Source organism: Podarcis cretensis, assembly GCF_951804945.1.
Source record: "Podarcis cretensis genome assembly, chromosome: 15".
Taxonomy (NCBI): Eukaryota; Metazoa; Chordata; class Lepidosauria; order Squamata; family Lacertidae; genus Podarcis; species Podarcis cretensis.
In genome coordinates, this window is record NC_137185.1 from 25,470,197 (window position 1) to 25,497,008 (window position 26,812).

General features: G+C 46.2%; 2 protein-coding genes across 2 annotated transcripts in view; one reads left to right on the top strand and one right to left on the bottom strand.

Annotated features, from left to right (window-relative positions):
* Nucleotides 1-14,697, top strand: part of LOC307203686 (uncharacterized protein) — a 50,141-nt gene extending 35,444 nt beyond the window's left edge. The window contains exons 22-34 of the mRNA XM_079954639.1: nt 13-216; nt 769-936; nt 1,590-1,739; nt 1,875-2,054; nt 2,425-2,638; nt 4,390-4,473; nt 4,666-4,788; nt 5,648-5,802; nt 6,780-6,866; nt 8,707-8,853; nt 10,813-11,004; nt 11,876-11,997; nt 14,052-14,697. Of these exons, the coding sequence (XP_079810765.1) occupies nt 13-216; nt 769-936; nt 1,590-1,739; nt 1,875-2,054; nt 2,425-2,638; nt 4,390-4,473; nt 4,666-4,788; nt 5,648-5,802; nt 6,780-6,866; nt 8,707-8,853; nt 10,813-11,004; nt 11,876-11,997; nt 14,052-14,295 (2,070 nt within the window). The 3' untranslated portion in view covers nt 14,296-14,697. The remainder of the gene's footprint in view (nt 1-12; nt 217-768; nt 937-1,589; nt 1,740-1,874; nt 2,055-2,424; nt 2,639-4,389; nt 4,474-4,665; nt 4,789-5,647; nt 5,803-6,779; nt 6,867-8,706; nt 8,854-10,812; nt 11,005-11,875; nt 11,998-14,051) is intronic.
* Nucleotides 14,698-17,543: 2,846 nt separating this feature from the next.
* Nucleotides 17,544-26,578, bottom strand: BTG4 (BTG anti-proliferation factor 4; the record flags this gene model as incomplete). Its single annotated transcript, XM_079955986.1, has 4 exons — nt 17,544-18,365; nt 21,303-21,504; nt 24,496-24,633; nt 26,406-26,578. The coding sequence occupies 4 exons, from the start codon at nt 26,576-26,578 to the stop codon at nt 18,180-18,182; spliced, it is 699 nt and encodes a 232-aa protein (XP_079812112.1). The 3' UTR covers nt 17,544-18,179.
* Between the last annotated feature and the right edge of the window lie 234 nt (nt 26,579-26,812).

The window sequence follows — 26,812 nt, forward strand, 5'->3', positions numbered from 1 at the left end:
TGTTTCCTCCAGCTGGAGGCCAAAGAAATGGAAGTGATTCAGGAGGTGGCCAAGCAGACCCCAGGCCCCGCGGCTGCTGAACAATTGGCGTATTTTCTCCTGACTCAGAGGCATCTACGGCAAACAGTCTTGGTATCAGAAGGTATCTCGAGGCTTCAAAAAGCAGGCCCCAGAACACCAGGCGATGAGAGCTCCACAGAAGACCTTGCTCAGGAGGTAGGGACATGTGTTACTGCCAATGGACGTCTCTAAGATATTTTTGATAGTGGAGAAGAATGGCTGTCAAAATTGCAGCATTGTGCAGATACTACAGGTCAGCTACTCTGAGTGCTGGAAGATTGACAGGATGTAAAGCTCTCTTATATTTAGCTTCAGCCAGCCTTCAGCAGCCTTTTGCTCTCCAATTGTTTTGGACTACAACTCCCATACATTTCAGCCAGGGGGCAGCCACTGGGAAGGCCCTGTCCCTCATTTAATTCAGCGGGGGGCACCCAGAGCAGGGAATCTTATGGTTCAGGTAGGTACGTATGGGAGAAGGTGATCTTTCAGGTAACCTGGCACCAAGCAGATACCTTTGAATGTCAGTTGCACTGCAGCAGAAAGCAGGGGAGTTCTGTTTGCTTGTCAGTTTCCCAGAGACTGAGCACAGTTGAAGGCAAGATTCTATGCTAGATTGAATGCATGCAGCAAAGCTCTTCTATTGCTCTTTTTAAACAAAATAAGAGGGTGGCCTTGATCATATTGAATCTGGGCCTTTCTGTGTTTCAGGAGCTGCTTGTGGATGAAGAGATGAAGGGCATTGCTCAGCTGCTGAAGGGGAAAAAGGAGTATGAGGACTCCATGCTGGAGCTGCAACACACGACACGGATGCTGCAGTTGAGGGAGAGGCAATTTCAAGAGACGGTCCAAATGCTGAAGGCTCACTCCTCAGACAAGGTGACAATGAACTGACATTATTATGATGCATTGAAATTACATCCTGCTCTTCCTCCCCAAGCAGCCCAGGGTAGCAAACAGACACTTTAGAAACAAAAAAGAAAGCAAAAACAGTAATATATATATATATATATATATATATATATATATATATAAAAACCATTACAGTGGTACCTCGGGTTAAGAACTTAATTCGTTCTGGAGGTCTGTTCTTAACCTGAGGTACCACTTTAGCTAATGGGGCCTCCCACTGCTGCGCGACTTCTGTTCTCATCCTGAAGCAAAGTTCTTAACCCAAGGTACTATTTCTGGGTTAGCGGAGTCTGTAACCTGAAGCGTCTGTAACCTGAAGCGTCTGTAAGCCGAGGTACCACTGTAGAAGGTTTGCTGTTGCAGCTCAATTCCTATTTGCACTGGCCTGTCCTCTGCTACCTCCCAAAGCAGCCAATTTGTGTTATGCCTTATGGTAGCCATTTTGAATGCTGCTCACAGCCTTTCCTCAATATTCCAAGTGTGCCCACTGACCTGCAAAGACTCACAAGCCCTACATTATCAGTGACTATTTTTGCTGACTCCTCTGCTATTGTGCAACCTAACCACTGCCTGTATTTCCTATCTTTCTCTCTTGCTGTTTCAATGCGGCCTTCAAACAGCAGCGCCTGGAGGATGCTCGCCAGATAGCTAGTGGACTGCAGGACTTCAGGAAGCAGAAAACCAGAGAGCTGGCAGAGCAGCTGAGAACTTACCTGCTGGGCAGGCAGAAGGCAAAAGAGGGAACCTCAAGCAATCCCAGTCCACCCCAGGTAGGATTTGCCAATGGAAGCCATTGGTTTTCTGCAGAGAAGATTCAAATGAGGTTGCCAAATGAGAAGAAGTTAATCACTTCTTGTTTCTTAAAAAAAATTAATTAAAAGTCATGGTTTCTTTCTGCCCTGCAGAGTGAAAGTCCTCCTCTAGAAAAAAAAGGCAAAGGAGGAAAAAGAAAAGAGAAATGGGTGGATTCCCAAGAAGCTCGGTTGGTGGAGCTGGAGGAATCTTACCGGGAGCAAATATTGGAAGAGAAAGCAAAACTGGAGGATCAGCTGGAAAGAGGGGAAATGAAGAAGTGGTCAAAGCAGGTGGGAGCAGGAGGGCTGGCCCTTCTCCAAAGTGAATGAACATTGTCATTCAAATGGTGTTTGTGCACCACGTCATGTGATCGATTATGTGGGGCGGGGCTTACCTGGACACCCCAATATATTTTTTCAAGTTAGCACCCCTGCATGACTTCTACACACACAAAATGTAGCTCTGTCACTGAAGGAGAAACTGTAGTTCCTGGCTTCTGAAGTTTCCAGTATTGTGAGGTCTATTAAAGAGGCTCAGAGCATTATGCAGAAATGCCCCTCGCCTGCCCCAGCTGGACTCCAGGAAGTGGAGGGTCAGGACTTACAGATATTTAGAGGGAATGCAGACAGCAACTCAGTGCTTAACCCTTATTCTTGTTAGAAACTGATCAGAGAACATGATGAGACGGTGACCTTCTTGGACAAGGCATTTCGCCAAGATGTGCACAAGCTCAGAGGGAGGGTGGAGAAAGATCAAAGGAGAAAATACTCAGGTCAAGAAGACGGAAATTCTCTGACTTCTGAAGCTGCCTCTTTGCCGGGACAAAACCAACCCAGCCTGGCTGAAGACAGAGTTCTCTCCCTCTTGGCAGAAAGTAAGTCTCCTTGGCTGCTAACAGAAAGTTAAACCAGCCTTGTCCTTCATCCATGGCCCAGTGAGCACTTTCAAAATAAAGTGAGCGACACTCAGTGATGGAAGCTGAGGCTTCAATCACATAAATGGAGAGACCTTCGTTGGTTGCTAGCAAAGCTGATGATTTTGGGGTTGCTGTCTCAGACCAATAGCCCCATCTGAGGTTTGTTTACTTGGGCCATGTTAATGCCATGCATTTTAAACCCTATTATACCACTTTAACAGCCATGGCTGTTTAAAGAGAATTATGGGAGCTGTAGTTTGCTAAGGGTGCTGAGAGTTGCTAAGAGGTATCTAGTCGTCATCGCCGTCCCAGCTACAATTTCCAGAGAGGTTTAAAAAGAACCCCTCAGGGATCTCTGGAAATTGCAGCTCTCTGAAACGACTAGGTTGTTGTTGTTGTTTAGTTGTTTAGTCGTGTCCGACTCTTCGTGACCCCATGGACCAGAGCATGCCAGGCACTCCTGTCTTCCACTGCCTCCTGCAGTTTGGTCAAACTCATGCTGGTAGCTTCGAGAACACTGTCCAGCCATCTCGTCCTCTGTCGTCCCCTTCTCCTTGTGCCCTCCATCTTTCCTAACATCAGGGTCTTTTCCAGGGAGTCTTCTCTTCTCATGAGGTGGCCAAAGTATTGGAGCCTCAGCTTCACGATCTGTCCTTCCAGTGAGCACTCAGGGCTGATTTCCTTAAGAATGGGTACGTTTGATCTTCTTGCAGTCCATGGGACTCTCAAGAGTCTCCTCTAGCACCATAATTCAAAAGCATCAATTCTTTGGCGATCAGCCTTCTTTATGGTCCAGCTCTCACTTCCATACATCACTACTGGGAAAACCATCGCTAGGCACCAAAGGCCTAGGTACCTCCTAGCAACTCTCGGCACCCTTAGCAAACTACAGCTCCCATAATTCTTTGGGGAAGTCATGTCTATTTGAATGTATGGTGTAAATGTGGCATTGGTCAACAAATCCCATGGGGTCATAGCCATTTCCAGAGCAGCATGCTGAGCCGTATCCAGAACTACTTTCTCTCACTCTCAATTTCTCAATTTTGGTTTCTCCCAGTTTTTCCTTTCTCAAGTTCAGTTCAAGTTCAGTTCACCTCGTTTATGCATCAGTATGCAAATTATCCAGCAAAAAATCTGCACAAAAATACAAGTGCATTTTCAGGCACATTTTTTAGCAACATAAGTAGTTGTTTAGCTTAGTATTACCTACACTGACAGGCAGCAGCTATCCAGGATTTCAGGCAAGAAGCTTTTCCAGCAATACATTGAGATGCTGGGATTGAATTTGGGATTTTCTGTATGCAAAACCAGTGCTCTACTAGTAAGCTACAGCTCTTCCCCTGACAGTTTTTTCCTAATATATATATGTACATGCTTTTCCCGTGAGATCAGCCTTACACAAGCTTTTTGGATGCTGTTTTTGATTGGGAAATGGCACCATCAAGTTTGGAGGAGTGTGAATCTTGAGGATAGTTGCATTAAGAAGAGAAATGAACAATTTTCTACCCCACCTCACAGACAGGAGGGGTGGCATGGATGTGAATGTGTCTACACCATTCTTTTTCTTAGATCACACTAACTAGTTTAATAATAAATAATAATAATAAATTTTTATTTATATCCCGCCCTTCCCAGCTGAAGCCGGGCTCAGAGTGGCTAACAACAGTAAAATAATGCAGCATTCTAAAATCAATGCTCCTCCCTTGCAGATATCAAGGTCTTGAAGCAAACTGAACTCCTGGTGAGTTTACGAACCACCCTGCTGAATCCTCGGTTCACAGCTCTTCTGTCTGGTAAGGCTTCCAAAGTGATTGTTGTCACATCATCTGGTGCTACGTCTTACTTTTGCAAAGGATTGAAGGCTCCTGTGCACACCGGAACGAGCTATATTGCATGTTAGTTATGAAATGCGCCCTGTGAGTAGCCAAACTTGGCCAAAAAAAACCTGCCAACAAGCAATGTGAATTCTCTTCCTGTTTGTGTAGATAGCAATGGATCTGGTGGTGTGACATCTTCCAAGCTCCTTGCTCTTCTGAAGGATGTGAATTGCCAAATCCAAAAGTGTGCAGCGGCAGTTGGACTGCTGGACGTCCATCGTCCGGAATATGGTAATTCCTTTGCATTGCACTCTCTGTTCTGCTTTCAGTAGACAAAGGCTTCAGCACCATGGACAGCACCATGGAGGGAGGCTACTGGATCAACAGCTTGATTGGGGCCTTGGTTCATTGCCTTTGAAGATATACGGTAACAGCTGTTCTTGCTCTCTATCCCCCCCACCCCTCTCTCTGTCTGTCTGTCTGTCTGTCTGTCTGTCTGTCTCTCTCTCTCTCTCTCTCTCTCTCTCTCTCACACACACACACACACAATATAGCTACACCCCGTTTACTCTTGTGTCTTATCTCTATGGCCTTCTATGGCCAGTGTGGTGTAGTGGTTAAGAGCGGTAGATTTGTAGGCTGGGGAAACGGGTTCGCGTCTCCGCTCCTCCACATGCAGCTGCTGGGTGACCTTGGGCCAGTCACACTTCTTTGAAGTCTCTCAGCCCCACTCACCTCACAGAGTGTTTGTTGTGGGGGAGGAAGGGAAAGGAGAATGTTAGCCGCTTTGAGACTCCTTCGGTGATAAAGCGGGATATCAAATCCAAACTCTTCTTCTTCTTCTTCTTCTTCTTCTTCTTCTTCTTCTTCTTCTTCTTCTTCTTCTTCTCCTCTCTGCTGCCCACTTCCTTCTCAAACCATCCCAAATTCTTTTAAATTCTTTTGACACATCAGTACAAGTCAAGTAATTCATGAACACTTGATATGCATCCTTTTATCCTTAAAAGCAGTATTTTATTTTTGTCTCTGTTGCTTTAATTGAGGGACTTTGAAATGCACCAGCCTATATTGTACAAACAAGCAAAAGTAATTGAAATGAAATACCCAAGAGAACAAATGTATTTTGGCTCATGTTTGTTTTTCCTTGCAGATAAAGTAAATTCTTTTCAGGATATAATGGACACTCAGATGGTCCCTAAATCCAGAGATCTTGTCCCTCTGCTCACATCAACCCTTTCTGCAAGGGAATTTGTCGTGTACCAATATGGAATAGTGATCCTGAAATTCCTCAGGCCTCATATTGGCGTAAGTGTTCACAAGGTTTTTCAGGGAAACAGTCCCATGGAGTGCACAATGGTACGCTTTGCATGGAACCCAGCAATTTGAGCAGAATCTTGAAAAAAAGATTGAGTTTTAATGGCTGTGGACTGGAACATATGCAGAGGAATACAGTGGTACCTCGGGTTAAGAACTTAATTCATTCTGGAGGTCCGTTCTTAACCTGAAACTGTTTTTAACCTGAGGTACCACTTTAGCTAATGCGGCCTCCTGCTGTCGCCATTGTGCAATTTCTGTTCTCATCCTGAAACAAAGTTCTTAACCCAAGGTACTATTTCTGGGTTAACTGAGTCTGTAACCTGAAGCGTCTTTAACCTGAGGTACCACTGTAATGCTGTCTTCTACTCATGCTACTTTTGTGCTGCCCCACCCCAAGAATTCCAAAAGCAAGAAAAGAGCAACAATGATGCTATTCATTTAAAGCACCGAGAGACAGTATTTCTTCTCTTAACACAGCCTTCACAAACATAGTGCCCTCCAGATGTTGTTTGACTACAATGCCCTTCATCCCTGACCATTGCCCATGCTGGCTGCTGGTTCTGCTGAGAGCTGGAGTCCAACAACATCTGTAGCACCAGGAAGACGAAGGCTGTCTTAGCTGTCCATCACTCCACGTGGCTCCCAGTTCACATCACTCTCTCCCTAAATACTTTATTCCTTTTTGTCTGGAAGTTCTGTGAGCTTCAGCCCCTCTGTGATGTATTGCAACAATGGAAAACCTCCCCCAAAGAAATGGCCAAGTTAGCCCTCCAAAACATTGAGCAAAGTGGTTTGATTTCATGTCTGTAATTAAAGAACAGGCAGATTGAACGTGAGGGATGTTTTGTATTTGAGAAAGTGGCAGACTTATTCTAAATTTTGATCAGATATGGCTTGTGCTTTGGACGTACAGTGCACCAGAGAGGCAAACATATCCATAGCAGATTGTTTTCTTTCAATGTCAGGCACCAGAGATTGATCTGTGTGTTGCTTCCAGCATTCCCTCCAGCAACACACCAGGAAACGCCTTCCGGAACTCTTTCCATTATCAGGTACGTCCTCTTGACAGAGGGAATCTTCGCCAAAACAAAACAAAGAACAAATGCCCCATGTAAATGAATGTCTGGACCTTCCTTATATCATGTCAGACCATCTAAGGCAGGTGTGGGGAACCTCAGACCCAAAGGATAAGTGTCCAAGCCTCTCTATCTGGCCATGGGACTCTAGCTGCCAGACACTTGGAAGCATCCCACAATGAATTTTGACATGTGGGAGGGACAACTGGCCTGTCAATCATGTGGTGTCACATTATTGATATGCTGTAGTTGACATGTGGGTTGTTCTGCCCACCCGTCAAAGGCAGGATGGGACCAAATGCAGGGTGCAGGTCCCAGCACCAAAAAGTTTCTCCACTCCTTAAAGTATGGAATTCACTCCCACTAGAGGTAATGTTAGCCAGCAACTTAGAAAGCTTTAAAAAGGTATTAGAAAATCCCTGGGTGATATCACTGGTTGCTAGCTGTAGTGGTGGTGCCCTCCTATCAGGCTTTGGGGGAATCAGATTCCTCTCCTGGTGGCAGTAAATAAGCAGATCAAACAAAAGGAGTGTTCTTACCAGGTAAGTGCTTTAATAATCACAGCGAGAAAAAAAGGAAAGGGCATTGCTCCCGGTAAAGGTAAAGGTACACCCTCTCCATCCCCACTCCTACGTTGGTGTGGCGATCACACAGGGTCCCTGGACGTTTAACAGTCTATTGATCCCTGTGCCACCACTGTGATCACTTCCCCGCTGCCACCAACCAGTTACTCTCAGGTAAAACACTGGGTCCAGTCAGTTGTTAAAAGTGAACCAAATAAACAAGTTTATTTTATAAACATTAACAAGTTTATGGTTTCTCAGATAATATTCCTGTCAGTATCTTAACTTTAGTTTCTTTACGGGCCTATACCTTCCTAATACCTTCTGACTGATTATCTCAACTGTTTGACTGACTCCTCTTAACAAATTCTCTCTCACACACACACACCCGACTAGCCCAACCCACAGACCTATACTCTCTGTCTCTTCTAACTCCAGACTGTCTTCTCAACCACCCTAACTCTAACCCGCTCTCAAAAAAAGAAAAGAAAAACCTGTGTGCTTAAACCTTATACACAGTTAACTCTGCCTCTTGGGTTCCCATTGATTAGTCATTTTACAATTAGTTAACCCTTTCCTTATGAACCCAGTATGATGTCACACACCTAGGAGGGCAAACGCCACAGTTGGGTAATCTGAGCTTGTTGCCACTGCACTTTTTGTTCTATCACTCTCATAGCCCATCTAGTCTTAGGTGAAGGGAAGTCAGGAAAGCATTCTAAAGACAGTGCCTCTCTCCTGCTGTTTCCTCTTCTAGCTGTTCCTCACCCAGTATTTCCCAGCTTTTCCCCTCTGGACTATGCCCCTCTGCAAACCGCTGTTCTAAATCAATTCTGTCCTTCTGCCATTAGGAAGGTTCAGAAAGGGGGGAGTGCAACTCCCACCATTCCTCTTCAGTCCAGTGCCTGACACCTCCTCTGCTATTAGGGACAGTGTGCCTCTGAAAACCAGTCACCAGGGGACACCGGTGAGACAGTGCTATTGTTGCCGCCTCCCGCTTGCAGGTTTCCCATATTGGGCATCTGGTTGGCCACTGGGAGGAGAGAGCACTGAGCCAGATGGATCTTTGAGTCAGGCTCTTCTTATGAATTCTGTGAAAGGAGAGAGGGTGGGGGCACAGAAGATTGGAGAACTTTATAAGTATCAGAAGCCTGAAGGCGAAGGACCTGGAGCTAAAAGCATCAGTCCTCAGTTTTTCTCATGTGTTCAGTATTTATCTATTTATTTAAATGTTGCCTTTTCACCTTCCTTAGACCTCTGGCAACAAACTGTTCGTTCTAAGGGAGTGCCTGAGTTGCGTGGGCAGTTTTATCCTGCTTCTCGTGCACTGCCTGGCTCACATCACTGCCGAAGACCTCAGCCAGGATTCCAGTCCAGCTTTTCGGAGGCTCTTTTACCAGGTACAAAGCAGTCATAACCGTGTAAATCCGTGGACACTTAAAGGGCATGGTAGTTAAAGGTTGGGACATGGGTGGCGCTGTGGGTTAAACCACAGAGCCTAGGACTTGCCGATCAGAAGGTCGCGGTTTGAATCCTCGCGACAGGGTGAGCTCCCGTTGCTCGGTCCCTGCTCCTGCCAACCTAGCATTTCGAAAGCACGTCAAAGTGCAAGTAGATAAATAAGTACCGCTCCGGTGGGAAGGTAAATGGCGTTTCCGTGCGCTGCTCTGGTTCACCAGAAGTGGCTTAGTCATGCTGGCCACATGAGCCGGAAGCTGTACGTCGGCTCCCCCGGCCAATAAAGTGAGATGAGCGCCGCAACCCCAGAGTCGGCCACGACTGGACCTAATGGTCAGGGGCCCCATTACCTTTACTAGTTAAAGGTTGGCGGCCTCCTGGGTGAGACTCCAGGTGTGAGCAGACTGGGAAAGAGCAATGTGGTATCCATCTGTGAATTCCTGTCATGGAGAAGCTAGTAAGAGTGTTCGCTGCACCCACGCAAAGAAAACAGGGACCAGAAGCTCGACAGAACTATACCACTAAGCTGCTTTGCCTAGGCTCAGTGTGTCATTTCTGTTAATAGATAGAGTTTATATGCAGCAGCAGCAGTTAATATTAGTTAAATGAATCCTTTACTTGGAGCACACCCTCGGTTGAACAGTATTCAGACTGACACTTTGTATAAAATAAGGAAGTTTGTGTTTATTAAAGGAAGTACATTCTGGATAGGAAAGAATTCTATAGCCCTAGCTAACTGTCTGTTTGGAGAAGCAAAGCAGCCATGCTTGCCCCTTTGTTCTCAGAAGATAGATCCAAGATGACCTCTTGTCTTGAGGTCCAGAGAAAGAATGGGAGGAGGAGCAGGAAGCTATAAACAGGATGCAACCTAAGACATATCAGTCTAAACATCGGAGAGATAAAGAAAAGTCGGTGCGGGGATAGTCACAAGGATGGTTTGGGGTCTTCACCCATGCAAACCCCTCCCAGCAAGCTGAATTGCACCCAAACTTCCAACAATTTCTATGTGCATCTGTATGAAAATCAGCAAGGATTTTGGTGTGCTGCTTCCTTCCTAGCCCCTCTCTGTGTTTCATTAAAAAAGCAGAGATAGGGATTTAGAAAACCAAGCAGAGTTGCTGTTAATCTGGGCCCTGCCAGGCCTGTACAGGCACACCTCATTTTATTGTGTTTTGCTTTATTGTAGTTTGCAGATACAGCTTCTTACAAGGACGTGGGTGCAGCTGCAGGTTGCCTGCCCGGTCCCACCTACCACCCCCCACTACTCCTTTTCTGACCAGTGGATCTGGAGCCAGGTTTTCCTCCTTTCCACCCCTATAGACTACAGTAAAGTGTAAACATAACTTTTATATGCATTGGGGAACACAAAAATGTGTGTGAGACTCACTCTATTGCAATATTCACTTTAAAATATCTGCACTTCCTCTGCCACTGTCCTCTGGTCCTTGACCTGGACCAGGTTCCAGCCCAGCTCAGCCAAGGAGCAAATGTTTGAAATCCACAAGCCCACTACTGAGATGGGTCACGTTGATGATGTGTCATTGATTCACCAGAATTTAAGGGCCCTAATCTACCTGGACCCAATGAGGTGTCTGGGTTAATTTTCCAGGCAACCAGAAGTACATCCAGGAATTTGCTTCCAGCTCTGCTATGCTCCGATTAGTGACTTGCCTGCACCATGAAAATAGCTCCAAGGGATTCTTTGAGACCAACAGATTCAGCTTGCCATGAACTCATTTGAAAAGTTATTCTGATAATTTTTCTCTCTTTCCCCCTACCCTTCCTTCATATTTCTCTTAATTTTTGCTACCTTGAAATTATGTGCATTAAGCATACTTAAGGAGAGGGTGCAATATATATATATTTATATATTAACTATATTATTTATCATTGCATCTAAGGCACTCAAGGCTTGCCTGGGTGAAATGTTCTCTCTCAGGCTTCAGACGTCAGCAGTTCTGGAGGACAGTAAATCCGCTGCAATGATGATTAATGAGGCTTTTCTGAAGGGAGAGGGGCTTGCAGATAAGAAAATCAATCTCCTCTCAGGGCTCTTGGATGCCAAAGTGAAGCCTTCTGAAGACTTAGAGGAGGTAATTCTTCACACACACACACACACACACACACACCAGTCCACTCTCCACCCCTTCCCAGGGTCCCTTGTGCCACCCCAGAGAAAAGGACTGGTTGCTTTTCAGTCAGGATTGAAGAAGGCTGGGATAGCCCCAGACAGCTTCACTATACGTTTATGAATTTGCAAGGGGTGTTGCAAAAAAATATATACCGTATTTTTCCATGTATAAGACTAGGTTCCGCACCCCCCTAAAAAATAATGTCAAAAATCAGGGGGCGTTTTATACACGGATACATCTCCCCCCATTTTCTTAAATCTGAGTCCCCAAAAATAGTGGGCATCTTATACATGGGGGTGTCTTATAGACGGAAAAATGCGGTATGTTGCAGCATGGAGCAATTCCTATTCAAGCTTCCAGCTGGTTGTGTCCTTTTCCAGGATATTCCATTCTCTCTTTTCCCCGCCCCAGTTTTCTGTGCCATCCCCAAAGCAGCAGGTCAGCATACTACTTTTAAATGATCACAAAGTATTAAAAAGCAAAAGTCAACATACAAAGCCACTAATATCTTTCAAAGCTACAAAACAGAAGGTGGGAGACTTATTGCCCTGCAGTTGCTGTAGTTGAACTCCAACTCCCATCAGTACCCGACAGGTCAGTCAGGGATGATGGAGGTTGTAGTTCAACAATAGATGGCCATGGCTCTCTGTCCTTGACATGCGACCAGCACAGAAGTTCCCACCTGCCTGCATAACCCCTGCAGATGTACCCAATAGCACCTGCTGCTTTGTCGAATTCTAAGGTTGGAAGGTCCACCAAAGGTCACCTAACCCCCTGGATGCAATGCTAGAGAAGCAAATTCATTAATGGTCACCTTGCCTTTCTTTGCAAGCATGAGAGCCTCTTGCTTGATGTGGATTTTGACGACTCGCTCAGAAGCAAACTGCCCGGAAAGAAGAAGGAATATTATTCCCACATCTTGCCCAGCGGCCAGGAGATTCTCCCATCGACAAGGTGAGAGTGGCCTAGGTCACAAGTGGTGGTCGATGACAATGTACTGAAAACAGGTGGGTAGTCAGCCTGGGGCCCTCCAGACATTGCTGGGTTGCAAACCCCATTATCCTTGACCATTGGGCATGCTGGCTAAAGCTGATGGGTGTTGGAATCCAACAGGAACATCAGGAAGGCACCATGTTGGCTGTAGTAAAAGAACTGAATTGTGTGTTGCTACTTGCCCCCATCACAACCCTGTCCTGCTCGCTTTCAGCTTACATGAGGTCTTGCTCTGTGGCCATGCAACACATTTCCCACTTTGCCACTCTGAAACTATGCACTTTGTACCTTGCTCAGTCTGGAATCCCAGAACCAGCAGCCCGAGGCTGTGGCGCTTTTCTCAAGTGCTTCAGATGTTGCATGCATTATTATTGTCATTATTTATTAAATTCATATACTGACCTTCATCCGAAGATCACAGGGTGACTGAAAACATGAAAACGAAACATAAAAACACAAAATATACAGCATAATAACACAAAACAATGCCCCCACCCCTCAAAAAAAGACATTTAAAAGGCCATAGATTGTTTAATCAACTAAAGGCCTGGTTGAAGAGTTCACCTGGCACCCAAAGATATGTATTGAAGGTGCCAGGTCAGCCTCTCTGGAGACAGCATTCCACAAACTGGGAGCCACTGCAGAAAAGGCCCTTTCTCATGTTGCCACCCTCCGGGCCTCTCGTGGAAGAGGCACATGAAGAAGGGCCTCACAATATGATTACAGTGTCTGGCTTGGTTCATATGGAGAGAGGTGGTCCCTGAGGTATTGCAGTCCTGGGCCACTTAAGGCTTTATAGGTCAAAACCTGCACTTTGAATTAGATCCAAAAACTAATCAGAAGCCAGAGCAGTGCAGTGTAGACACTTAAGGTCTAGTTTGTTCAGTGAAACTGAGTTTTGTGAAGATGTCCAAACCCAGCCCAGCGGATTGTGAAACAGTTGTTGTTGCCATTTTAGCTATAGTTTGGCATTATGTCTTACCACGACTTCCTTGCATAGCCATAGTTCGTTTGTCCACTCCATCTCCAATGCTCACCAAGTTGCTTATCTGTGAGACAAGCCATAGTTCACTGAACAAAATGCTTAAAGCAAACCATGGCTTAGTGTTATGTGTCAGTGCATTCAGTGTCCCAGTCATTTGTACAACAACCTTTGAAAGTAGGCCAATGTTGCAGGTATTGAGGGCTGGAAGAGAGCAGCTGAGCAACGGCAACCAAAGGCTAATGGAAAGCATGAAGTCGGGAAGATAAATCTCTGAAGTCACATCCACAACATACATTTGTATCTTGTGGCTTCCCATAGACTCCTGGGAACTGTAGTTTGTCAATAGTGTTGGAAACTGTAGCTCTGCAAGAGGTGGACTACAATTCCCATTATTCTTTAGAGGGCAACCATGACTATAAAAGTATTGTAAATGTGCTTTAAATGTATGGGTGTGGATATGGGTTCAATTACTACACAGCATGCACCAAGGCCTATCAGGAACGTGCCCCCACCCCAGCACAGCGGGAGAGTCAGCCTCAGAAATTGAGCTGAGCGAGGAAGAGGCTGACACTGTTGATGAGAGTTGTTTGTCTGATTTTAGAGAGAACAGCCTGGGGCCCCTCCTCTCCAAGGAAGAAGTGGTTAGTTCCCAAGGGGAGGAGGAGTTGGACATCGGTCAAGGCATTGCCAGGCAACCAGCAGATAAGACAGTTTTGGAGGCTGAGTCTTGTGAGAAAGAGGTAGCACAGCCCTGCGGTCCTAAAATGAGGAGATTAGAGAGGCTGTGAGAGCAACGGAAGGGAAGGAGACGAAAGGTGGGATTTTGGCGTTCTTCCTGTTGGGGAAGGAACAATGAGTCAGACTGAGAAACTAGATTAATGAGAGCAGGCAGATTGCCATGCTCTGAATGTGTTTTTCTTTCAAATAAACTTGTATAAAACTGATGGAGAGTCTTCGCTGCTTTATCGGGCTGCTCGCTTGGCCAGAGATCATTATAAGGCCTGACCTGACCCTTCCTCCCTTTCCTTAGCTCACAGGCCAGCAGTTACCCCCACACCACCCCTGAAGCAGCAGCAGACAAGCTGGATGTGCTCAACGAGAAGCTGGTGACACTCCTGCAAGAGGAGGAAGAGTGCATCTCCAGGAGCGGAGATGATGGAGCTTCACTGTTTGATGAGCTCAAAGCCATCAGCTTGGAGAAGGACTCTCTGCTGAAGGAAATAAAAACCCTGGAAAGGAAAGTGGCAGAAGCCAAAAAGGGGAGGCCGGAATGAATCCGTGGAGTCTTAGAAAAGAAATGGGGGCAGGAGTGAAAGAGGCAACAAATTAGGATTGTGCCTCTCAGGTGGGCACCATTGCCATTTTTAGAGAGCGAGGTTCATGGTGAGTTCCGGCATCCTTTTTTTCTAGAAAAATAGCATTGGAGACGCCTAATCGCCCCCAAATGCTTGACTTGACATAGCTGCCTGTTTTCTCTCCCTCTACCCCAATGTACATCTGCAACAAGTCGTGTAATGTCAGCTTGCAGCTTAAGCCAAGGATGGCAAGAGTCCGTCGCCAGGACATGATTAGCAAAGGATTCCAGTTCTCAGTACAATTGGTTTGTTATGGCGAGGCCCACACGAACACAGCAAGGCTGGTAAAGACCATTCCCAAGGCAATGCGTACATGTTGTTGTTGTTGTTGTTGTTGTTGTTGTTGTTGTTGTTGTTTAGTCGTTTAGTCGTGTCCGACTCTTCGTGACCCCATGGACCAGAGCACGCCAGGCACTTCTGTCTTCCACTGCCTCCCGCAGTTTGGTCAAACTCATGCTGGTAGCCTCGAGAACACTGTCCAACCATTTTGTCCTCTGTCATCCCCTTCTCCTTGTGCCCTCCATCTTTCCCAACATCAGGGTCTTTTCCAGGGAGTCTTCTCTTCTCATGAGGTGGCCAAAGTATTGGAGCCTCAGCTTCACGATCTGTCCTTCCAGTGAGCACTCAGGGCTGATTTCCTTAAGAATGGATGTGTTTGATCTTCTTGCAGTCCATGGGACTCTCAAGAGTCTCCTCCAGCACCATAATTCAAAAGCATCAATTCTTCGGCGATCAGCCTTCTTTATGGTCCAGCTCTCACTCCATACATCACTACTGGGAAAACCATGGCTTTAACTATACAGACCTTTGTTGGCAAGGTGATGTCTCTGCTTTTTAAGATGCTGTCTAGGTTTGCCATCGCCTTTCTCCCAAGGAGCAGGTGACTTTTAATTTCGTGACTACTTTCACCATCTGCAGTGATCAATGCGTACATACCCTACAATATTTCTCCAATGAAAATAGGGGCATCCTAAATAATAAATAAATAATAATAATAATAATACCCTGCACATTTCACTGGGTTGCCCCAGCCACTCTGGGTGGCTTCCAACACATATAAAAACGTAACAAAAGATTGAACATTTTTTAAAAAAAACTTCCCTATACAGGGCTGCCTTCAGAGGTCTTCTAAAAGTTGTATAGTTACTCCTTGGCTCACAAGGTTGCACAGCTCCATGCTCTCCAACATTTGTCCAATGAAAATAGGGACGTCCTAAGGAAAAGCTGGGCATTCCAGGATCAAATCACAAAACCAAGGTGGCTTCTGTAAATTCGGGACTGTCCCTGGAAAATAGGGCCACTTGGAGGATCTGTGCTTAGCGGGAATCTGAGATTAAAAGGGAGATCGGAGGGAGGCCCCATCCTTTGCCATTTGCAGGTGGAAACACTGAGCATGGGAAACTGCCTTATAGCTAGTGAGGCCATCGGTCCACCTAGCTCAGTATTGGTAAGACTGATCGCACCAGCCCAGCTCTCCAAGTATGGAGTATGGAGAATTCTCAGCCCTACCTGCAGATGCTGAGGATTGAACCTGTGACCTTTCGCATGCAAGGAAGATGCTCTGCCATTGAGCAATTCCCCCTGCAATACAAGCTGAAGAGTCTCCGAATACATCATGCCAGATACTTCCTTCCCTAGCCCATCTTCCTGTTGCTTCCACTTGAAAATGCTATCAACATTAAGCTAGAAGGAAATACCAAATATATATTTAGTGGCTGACCTCAACTCTGAGGGTTTATTCACGTTAGCTTTGGGGAAAAGTAACATTTGCCACAGCTTGGCATTCGGATCGTTGCATTTTTAGAACAAGGGAGCGAGGAGGATGGGGGGGAACCTTGTTGATGGGGTAGGGGGGCAGAGATCATTTGTCCTCAGGTCTGCCTATGGAGACAGGCAACCTATGAAGATAAGTAGAGATAAACTGGGGAGTTGCAAAAGAAATTAGTACAAGGCTTACCTTGGGCAAAGGGCCTCAAAGCCCACTGCAAAAACTTTGTTCTCCTAAACTTTGTGTTCCGTTACTACTTCGCCACCACTTGTTCAGACATGTCCCTGCCACAGTAACGGTGGCAGGCATTTTGCTCCCCACCTGCCCCACACTTTCCTTTATCAGCAGGTTTTTTTTGGGGGGGGGGTTGTCCATTAGGCACTAATGGCCCACCCCCAAACCCTCACTTTAAACATCTATTGCAAATCAAGTAAACATATCTAGCATTGTGCCACAACAGCAGAAATCATACCGAGCCAACAAACAGATAAAGCTTTCCTTCTCTCTGAGAGTAAGCCATGTTTATATTCCCTGCATGGGAGGAACGATTTACATCAGCCTTTTAACTTGGCAAGGGATGGGCACTTTCCAAGAAAGCATTTCTCATGTTAATAGCCTCAAGAGTACAGTTATGGGCAGCTGTGGTGCCAGGCCAAGAAATTTTGCTGCTGAGTCAAGAAGCAAGACTCTGTACGTGTTCCCCACGCAGCAGGAGTCACCAACCTTTTTAGACTTGTGGGCACATTTGGATTCTTGAGAGAGTGCTGTGGGCACCACCCCCTCTGGTCATTTCCCCCCTGTGCCCCCCTGCATCAGCTAGAGACAGGGGTCTACGCAGTGTTTTTCTGGTGGTGGTAATCACCAGTATGGTACACCATCACGTCTAATTTTTTTTGCTGCCAATGGCAGCCATTTTGTCCCAGCCTCCACAGCACTTTTATGAAGATATGAGTATTAGCACCTCATTTTTTAAACAAACAAACAAAAAAGCACTGAGTATATATGAGTACACAAACTTCTGTTTCACAAGGGATCTGTGTAAAATCAAGGGCCAATAGAAATCTGAGCTTTACAAAGCATATACAGCTTAGGCCCAGGCTATCTGCAGGACTGCAGTGCAATGCCATTCTCTGGCCAAGTTATGTGTACAAAAATGCACACACAGTTTTCAAACATAATCCATTCCAGAAGACAGTTCGACTTCCAAAATGTTCGAAAACCAAAAACTGAAAGCAGAAGCCTCAGTACAATAGGGAAACTCAAAACTGAAGCCACATGGAATGTTTGGCTTCCGAAGATGGTTCGAAAACCAAAGCAGTTACTTCCGGGTTTTCGGCATTCGGAAGTTGAAATGTTTGACTTCCGAGACATTCAAAAACCAAGGTTCCACTGTACTGTAAACTGTACATAAAATGCATTGTTTTAGGGGAAATTGCCTTGCAGAAGTATGTATCATAATCAACATTGCATAAAAACACATGCATATTAAGGAAATTTGCTTTAAAATGCTAATGAATTATCATAAGGCCTTTAAAAAGTAATAATAACTGCAAACCAGCTTGGAAACATGGAAAGCTGGAACTTTAAAAGAGTGGGGGGCGGGGAATGAGAAACCAAAATTGACAGATTCATCCACTCTTAGTCTTGAGCCAACCTAAGCAAAACAAAAACAAAAGCAGGTGTTGGGGTTTTTTTTAATAAAACAAGCACATTTTATTAGTAATTAATTTCCTTTTTAAGATTTCCACAAAGTTGTCATTAGGCAGTTCCATTTTCAGTCTTGCCATAAAAATACATTAAAAGCATTCAATTAAAAGTTATCTTTAGCCTTCAGGTGTATCAGTTTAAAAGGTTTTACAAACACAAACGAAATAAGAAAAGAAGTAGCTGGTGACAGTGACAGGCAAGAGTTGAAATAAATGCTTCGAAAGAAGACCTTTATTTGAACATCCTGGTATAGCTTCCAGCTTCCTCCCACATATTGTCCAAAGAGTTATTCTTCCCCAGTGCCTTAGTGGGGAGGTGCTGTCCATCATTATCGATTGGCGTTGACCCAGTGGTATCTGTCTACTCGTGGACCAGTGAAGGTGGATGACGGCCGACAGACTTTGTAGCCCTTGCACTGAAGGCAGCATGTACTGGTGGGATGCTGGTGGGATCCATCAGGTACATGAAGCTTTCGCCGAGGATACTGGGACCATAGCTGAAATGGCTCATGGCACTGAGATTAAATCAAGAGGGAGGGCCAGGAGTGGGGAGGGGTTTTGGAGAGAGAAGGTATATTTTGTGCTTGTGTGTAGTCTGAAATAGCACAACAACTCAATCCAGCCTTACTGTGAAGTTCAACTGAATCAAGAAATTCAATCCTACTACAGCAGGCATCCTCAAACTCGGCCCTCCAGATGTTTTTGGACTACAACTCCCATCATCCCTAGCTAACAGGACCAGTGGTCAGGGATGATGGGAATTGTAGTCCCAAAACTTGGCGGGCGAGTTTGGGGGTGCCTGCTGTAGTAGGATTGAATTTCTTGACCGCGTGACCTAGTGACATGGCAACTGGGCAAGTTCTTAAATACAAGACTATCCTTGTCTCATTTTATCCCATTCCTGCAGCAGTCTTAAGCTGTTTTGCCAGACATAATTTCTTTGCCATCAACAACCTCCTCCCCCAGGCTGCTAGATGGGAATCTGGTCATCAGCTCTGCAGAGACCAGCTCTTCCCAAACACTTTCCGTTCAAGCTGGTCATCCTAAGAACTCTGTAGCTTTAAGAACTGGTGCCCACACTTGTTTGTTTTCTTCCTCCATTCCCATCCCCCTTCCCTTATACAGTGGTACCTTGGGTTACAAAAACCTCAGGTTACAAATACTACTGGTTACAGACTCTGCTAACCCGGAAGTAGTACCTCAAGATGAGAACAGAAATCGTGGTTTTAGGTTAAGAACGGACCTCCGGAACAAATTAGGTTTGTAACCAGAGGTACCACTGTATGTTAGTCCCCTGCAAGAACCATCTTGTTTAATCATCATCATTTGTGGGCAATCGCACACAACAGCAGGGATCATTCAATTTGAACCTTGAGGGTTAATTCTTTTAGTGTTAAGTCAGCTACACAAGAGGGAGGAAGGGTGGAGGTTTTCCTTAGCAACCAGGGTGGATGGCAAGATATTTAGTGACATAGCTCATGCTCTTATTGGCTGTGTAGTTCCAAGGTTGTTTCCTCTGTACGTTTTGTTTAGTGTCTCCCTGCTATGTACGAGGCCTGAACTAAGAAAGACAATGCATATGTTTAATGAAGCTTTCCTCAGTAAATTGTTATCGGGATGTCTTTCATCTCTGGGTTTCATCTGTGTTGTTTAAGTTACTTTGCTAACTTGGTTTGGATGCAAAAAGTCCTAGATTTAATCCCTGCCATCTCTAGGTAGCCCTGAGACACACCTGCCTGAAACCCTGGAGAGCAGCTACCAGTCAGTGTAGGCATTACTGAGCTAGATGGGCCAAGGGCCTGATTCGGTATAAGACACTTTCGTATGGAAACCATTCTAGGAGCCCATTGGTTCCAGGAACCATCTATATTTTAAAATGGTCTCAGTCTGGCCGCTTCCCTGCTATTCCCCCTTTAATATGCGTTTAACAGGTTTGCTCCATTCCATATACAGTGGTACCTCGGGTTAAGAACTTAATTCGTTCCGGAGGTCCGTTCTTAACCTGAAACTGTTCTTAACCTGAGGTACCACTTTAGCTAATGGGGCCTCCCACTGCCACTGCGCTGACAGAGCACAATTTCTGTTCTCATCCTGAAGCAAAGTTCTTAACCCAAGGTACTATTTCTGGGTTAGCGGAGTCTGTAACCTGAAGCATCTGTAACCCAAGGTACCACTGTATATGTTCTTTAAAACTGTAGGGCAGGGATGGGAAACATTTTTCAGCCTTAAGTCTGGATCAAGAACTGGCCTACAGGTGAGCAGAACAGCTTGTCTTGAAAGGGGCTCACTGTCCATGCTAATCAGCTGACAGCAAGCCCCGCCTTCTCTGTCTGCAGGTACTCTTTGAATTCAAATGGGTGTGTGCTTACAAGCTCTGCTCACCAAAATTAATGGGTGCAGCTGATTTAGGTGCATTACTTCCAGCAGGTCTACTCTGAGCAGAACTTGGCTGGAAAGAACCCAAACAGCACCTTAAAAGGCACATGTCCCCCTCTGCAGTCCCACAAAGGTGTCTGCCAAGAAACAGCACCCACTTGCGGGTCAGGATTATTTCAAAGGGCATTCAGCGCTGGCGCATGCCGCGAGTGAAGCCCCTTGCCAAGGAACCACCGTAAGCACCCTTTCAGCTCCCAGCTGTTCCTTTGCAGTTGCATCTTTACCCACCCTCTATCCCTGATGTCGCACGTGGTGGTAAGTGGATATGGCTTGCAGGCAGGGAAACAGCCTCACAGGCCAAATGAGGCTGCCTCAGTGGAAGAGATGGGAAGCTGAGCTCACTCCATCAGCTCTGCTGTGACAGGTCCATCAGGCCTCCTCTCTCCCCTCCATCACCTGGGGGCAGCTAGTCCATCACACCGCCATATTGGGAGAGATGAGAAGCTCATTCCATCAGCTTCGCTGAAGGACCAGCTTCACCAGGAAAAAAAACCCAAGCTGGCCGTTATGATAACAACTGCTTAAGAATTGGTGTCAGAGTTTGATTTCCCCGCTCTCCTTGCTTGCCATGTTTTATTTTATTTTAGAATGTAACCCTGCAGGCAGGGATTGTCTTGTTTCAATTGTACGTTGTCACTCTGAAGGCCTTTTTGGCAGAAGAGCAGGGCACAAACACTCTAAATCAGTGTTCCAGCTGTTGTTGGACTACAGCTCCCATCATCCCTAGCTAGCAGGGCCAGTGGTCAGGAATGATGGGAATCGTAGTCCAAAAACAACTAGCTTGGGAAATCCTGCTCTAAAAAAGAAATAAACAAGGAGCTCCGCTGAGACTAATTAAGCTTGCAGGATGGAGGTTCCCCCTAGACAGGCACGCCAAGAAACCCAGCCAGATGGGTAAGGTATAAATAATAAAATTATTATTGTCATTATTATCCACTGTGCCCCAGTCAGTCCTAGCAGCAAAAGCATTGAGAGAAAGCTACTCACTACTCATCCATGGCGAGCTGCTCTCTCACCTGGTAGACGCTGTTTGGGTTGCTCACAGTGGGGATGTTTTGGGGCTCGACAGTGGCACCCTCCTCATCAGAGCAGATGCTGGAGGGGCAGTCCAGGGCCTCTGCCTTATCCACAGCCTGCCTGATGAGCTGAGGGACATCGTGGTCCTTTTTGTCCTCTTCAAAGTGAGCCACTGTAAAAGGCTGGTTATTCTCCCCATATCTAGACATAGAGAAGGAAAGAGAGAAGGTCAAGGCTCACCAAGCAGTTATAGGCAGAGAAGACATAACATCTTCCTTATGGGATTCATCCAATCCAAGTTTGCATGGGATGGCTCCAATTGCAGGCTAAAAAAGGTAAAGGGACCCCTGACCATTAGGTCCAGTCATGACCGACTCTGGGGTTGCGGCGCTCATCTTGCTTTATTGGCCGAGGGAGCCGGTGTATAGCTTCCGGGTCATGTGGCCAGCATGACTAAGCTGCTTCTGGTGAACCAGAGCAGCACACGGAAATGTCATTTACCTTCCCGCTGGAGTGGTACCTATTTATCTACTTGCACTTTGACGTGCTTTCGAACTGCTAGATTGGCAGGAGCAGGGACTGAGCAACGGGAGCTCACCCCATCACGGGGATTCGAACCGCCGACCTTCTGATCGGCAAGTCCTAGGCTCTGCGGTTTAACAGAGTGCCACCCGCATCCCCAATTGCAGGCTACATCAATACTAAAGGTGGAGTCCTAGCATTGATTGGCAGCCAGAGCATTCAAAGTGTTAGCCTATGGGGCTAAATTGGAAGGGATTTAGACTGAGAACTGGTATAAAAGAAGAAAGCTTATGCTCGTTAAGGGGAGTGCATTCTTGATAAGAATCAGTTCCATAGTCCTAGCTAACTAACGAGCTGGAGAAACAAGGAAGCCACGCTTGACCTCTGTTCTCAGAAGAGACCCAGATAAAAGTGTGAGAAGGTAGGCATACATGAAAGAGGATGCAATTTTACACACATCACTTTGACTTCAAGGGATACATCAACAGAGGTGGAACGTGGGGGGGGGGGCACGCAAAGGGGCCATGGCTCTGCGTGTATGATTTTGAGAGGGCGCAATGAGGTGCCCCCACAACAGGATCCCTCACCCCACCTCCTTCTCCTCATGGCCAGTGGAGGGAAGCCTGTGTGTGCTCTGTCCTTGGATCATCCAAAAAAGGGGGCAGGCCCCACCAGCACCCACCAAGGAGTGCATTGATAATAGCACCGTGCCACTCCTCTGCTGGGCTCTGGCGTGCGAGGGAGCTGCAGAGGCAGCATCCTTGGCGACGGCCCAGCACCGCCGGGCTACCCTTTCCCCACCCTGGGCACCAGCAACCTGTCCTATGCCACTGTACAGAGATCCAAGGACAGAGACAGTCTAGGAATATGGAGGTCTCCCACTCCATCTGTCTTAACCTCCTGTAGACCAATCTAAGCAAGCCAAGTTGCAGCTCAGCTTCCAACACAAAGTACTTCAGCTTACTTGTTTTCTATCTAGTAGTGATCCTTACAATAGCCCAATAAGTAGGGCCATCTCTTCCTTGAAGTAGAATGAGGCAACCACCTCAGCAGGCCCTTGGTGCTGGGTTGCAGCAGCCATCCCCAGCTATTTCGTCTAAGCTTCCCACTCCATCCATTCCCCTTTGTTGTCTGAGGCTCTCTTAGCCCCTTTCGACTAACCTGGCACCCTGGCATGCCGAGGGACAGTGTTCCATCGTCATTGCTGAGGAAATATTTCAAATGTTAATCCAGTTAACTTCTGTATGTGGAATGAGGAGGACACTTGTCTTTCACCTCAGGTGGGAAAATGTCCTGGGCCAGGCTTTCCTGAGGTGGAGGCCCCATTCTAGACAGGGAGAGCTTTTGGCCCTCCAGATGTGGCTGAACTACAATTCCCATCAGCCTCAGCACGTATGGCCAATGGCCAGGGATAATGGGAATTGTACTTTGGCCACCAATCAGAAGGTTGGCGGTTTGAATCCCCGCGACAGGGTGAGCTCCCGTTGCTCGGTCCCTGCTCCTGCCAACCTAGCAGTTTGAAAGCACGTCAAAGTGCAAGTAGATAAATAGGTACCGCTCCAGCGGGAAGGTAAATGGCATTTCCGTGCGCTGCTCTGGTTCGCCAGAAGCGGCTTTGTCATGCTGGCCACATGACCCGGAAGCTGTACGCCGGCTCCCTTGGCTAATAAAGTGAGATGAGAACTGCAACCCCAGAGTTGGCCACGACTGGACCTAATGGTCAGGGGTCCCTTTACCTTTTTACCTTTAGTTTGGCCACATCTTCTATACCTTAGCAATGTTGCTGCATCAGCCTTCAGAATCCCTTTATCAAAGGCAGATCTAAGGGAAAGCAATCAGTTCGGTTGCACTGGGTGTGGAGCTCTTGGGGGCCCCACAGCAGGCACCACAACTATGAATCCAATGGAAAGCGAGAGGTGGGAGGGCTGATGGATTTTAGTGTCGCCCAGACACCAATGAAATTTGAGGTGCCAGGGTCTGCCACTCCCCAAATCACATTACAGTGGTACCTCAAGTTAAGTACTTAATTCGTTCCGGAGGTCCGTACTTAACCTGAAACTGTTCTTAACCTGAAGCACCACTTTAGCTAATGGGGCCTCCTGCTGCTGCCGCACCGCCGGAGCCTAATTTCTTTTCTTATCCTAAAGCAAAGTTCTTAACCTGAAGCACTATTTCTGACTTAGTGGAGTGTGTAACCTGAAGCGTATGTAACCTGAAGCGTATGTAACCCGAGGTACCTCTGTATATCTGCAGAAGTAGGGTTTAAAGCAAGGAGGAAACAGCTGTGCCAAGGAGGAGAGGCATCAAAGCAGGCAAGGGCCAAGGACTCTGCCAGGCAGCAAGTACAAAAGACAAACACAGAGAACCCCAGATGCCTTGAGCAGGGACTACATTCCACCTCCTTCTTTGCTTTGTGATACATCGCACAGTCCTGCGCTCAAGGCTTAGCAGTTGGCCAGACTGTCGCTCAGTGATAGATCATCTGCTCTGCGTGCAGAAGGTCCAGGTACAACCCCCAGCACCAACAGATTCTGTTTGAAACTTTGGGGAACCTTTTGCCAAGGTATTGAGATGGATTGGGCAATGGACAGAAGGCAATTTTCTTATCCAAATAAGTCCCGCTCCATCAACTCTTTTTAGTAAGGCCCTTCAAACACACCAAGAGCTCACCTGCAGCATACATCAAATGGGTCGACCCAAATGGTCATCTCCTTTGGTAATCCAAGGCTGCTGAAGTCAACGTTGCTCTCCAAACATGCCCGCTCCAGCAGAGGGTCTCTTGGGTTGAACTGGTTTATCCTTATACACCTGGACAAGCAGAAGAGAATAGAAGAGGTACCCTGGGTGGCCCATTGAACCTCCTCTTCTATAGTCCACACACTACAATAATATCAACTTAGCACTGAGGACACATGTACTGTGCAATCCACCCAAAGTAGCCCAAAATAGCCCCACCTGAACTAGGGAAGGCCACAGTGGCTCATGATTCCCATTATGCAACGGGAACAGGCTGCATATCCATCCCTTGGCACCTGCTGTGCATATTTTACCTGGGGGGGAAGATGGCACAACTTTTTTGGTGCAAAAGACAGCCATGACCCAAGGCTTATATGGTCCCAGCTCATACACCAGACAAAAGCAGGATGGCACCAATTCAGTACATAAAATGCTAATGATTATCTGCTTGTGATGGCATAGAGGTGATCTCTTTCATGGTGGCATCCGTGTTACAGGATGCACACCCTGCTGAAATACAAGATGCCTCATCTGTATTGGCATGCCGTGGGCTTTCAAAGACACACCTGTTTACACACACATCCCCTCAGTCTCTGAACCCAAGTCTTAATTACTATGATGTTTTCATGGGGTTATTTTACTGTGCATTTATGGATCTTTGTATTTTAATGCTTGTGTGATTGGTTTTTATACCTGTAAACGGCTTGGAAGACTATTTCGGCATTGAGCAGCACATAAATTATAAATAGCAATACTGCTAGTGCTGTTGTCAAGCCAGAATAATATACACCTAGGCATTCTTTGTTGAGAGTTTCAATGCAAACAAGTTGACACATCCCTGAATATTCAGTTACTTGACATCAGGTGCTTGGGTTTGTGATTTGGCACCTGCTTTTGACTGCCAAACATTTCATATTTGACAGCTTGTAAGACTTCCTCTCTCTTGACACCTGGCAGACATCAAATATCATCAAAGTCCAATACATAGGTTTAGAGGCAGAATTTCATATTTGAGGTGTTGCATGTCTAAGTGTGAAAATTTCAGGATGTTTTGACTATATATATATATATATATATATATATATATATATATATGTATGTACACCCTAGCCTTACAATCTTCGGGCAGTACTCAGTCACATATTGGCAAATTCAGGTTGTGCAGTTATAGCTGATTTGGAGGTCTTGCACAACAAACTCACCTCCCCTAAAAGATCAGGGGGTTTATTCCCCATAAAGAAATTGATGGGGGAAATGCAGTCAGAAGTGTGGGATAATATTTGCTTGGTGTGATGTCATCTAACTTCCCCTCAAACAAATTATTTATTCCTATTCTTATTTATTAAATTTGTTTAGATCTCGGGACGGTTCACAAATTTGAATGAATGCTCAGCAGGTTGTCTGCAAGCACCCCAGGTATTGTGTTTCAGTTGAAGACCATCTCAGAGAGATCCCCTAAGCAACACAGAGAGAGTGCAAAGCCATACTTCAAAGATGCTGCTGGAGTTATGAAGCCCTAGAGAAATTACGTAGGCTGGTAGGATAGACAGGACCATTAGGGCAGACAGGACTCTGCCCCACCAATCTCAGTTTCCCTCAACCAGCCCCCACATGCTTGCCTTCTCACTTACAACTCATCCAGGGATTGGCACTGCTTGTCAGCTTCCTCCTCCCTGAGTCTCAGCATTGCCCTTGCAGGACTTAGCAGAGAGAGGGAGGATGGGCACAAAACCTGAAATTAGGGGCTCTGCTTGAGCACCAGCCACCATTGGAGACATGCAAGCCCCCCATTTTGCACAAGAGCTAGGCAAGGGATGCTTGGAGGTCGCATAGGGGCTACTCACCTAAAGGCTTGCCCTTTTGAAGGCTTGTCAGGGTACCAGTGGCTCTTGTACATCTCAAACATAGCTGCCATCAACTTGGACGCAAACTTCTCCATTTGCTGCTTAGTTAGCACATTGTGCTTCTTCACTAAGCGTGTGATGAAGAAGACGGTGGCAGCTATTTCATCTTTCATGTCTAGATAAGCCTCTGGACTGAAAGTACAGCTGGAGAAAAAGGAAATGGGGGAGACGTGAGTTCTGATGACACATTTAAGGGTCTCCTTGGCAACAGTCATTATTTCCTTGCCATCATACGAGGCTTCCACCTTTTTGAAGAAGCCCTTTCATCAACCAACCAGGTTGTGGCTTCTTCCACTGAAAAATGGGTGCTACAAGTTCATACAATATACAATGCAAGTGTTCATACA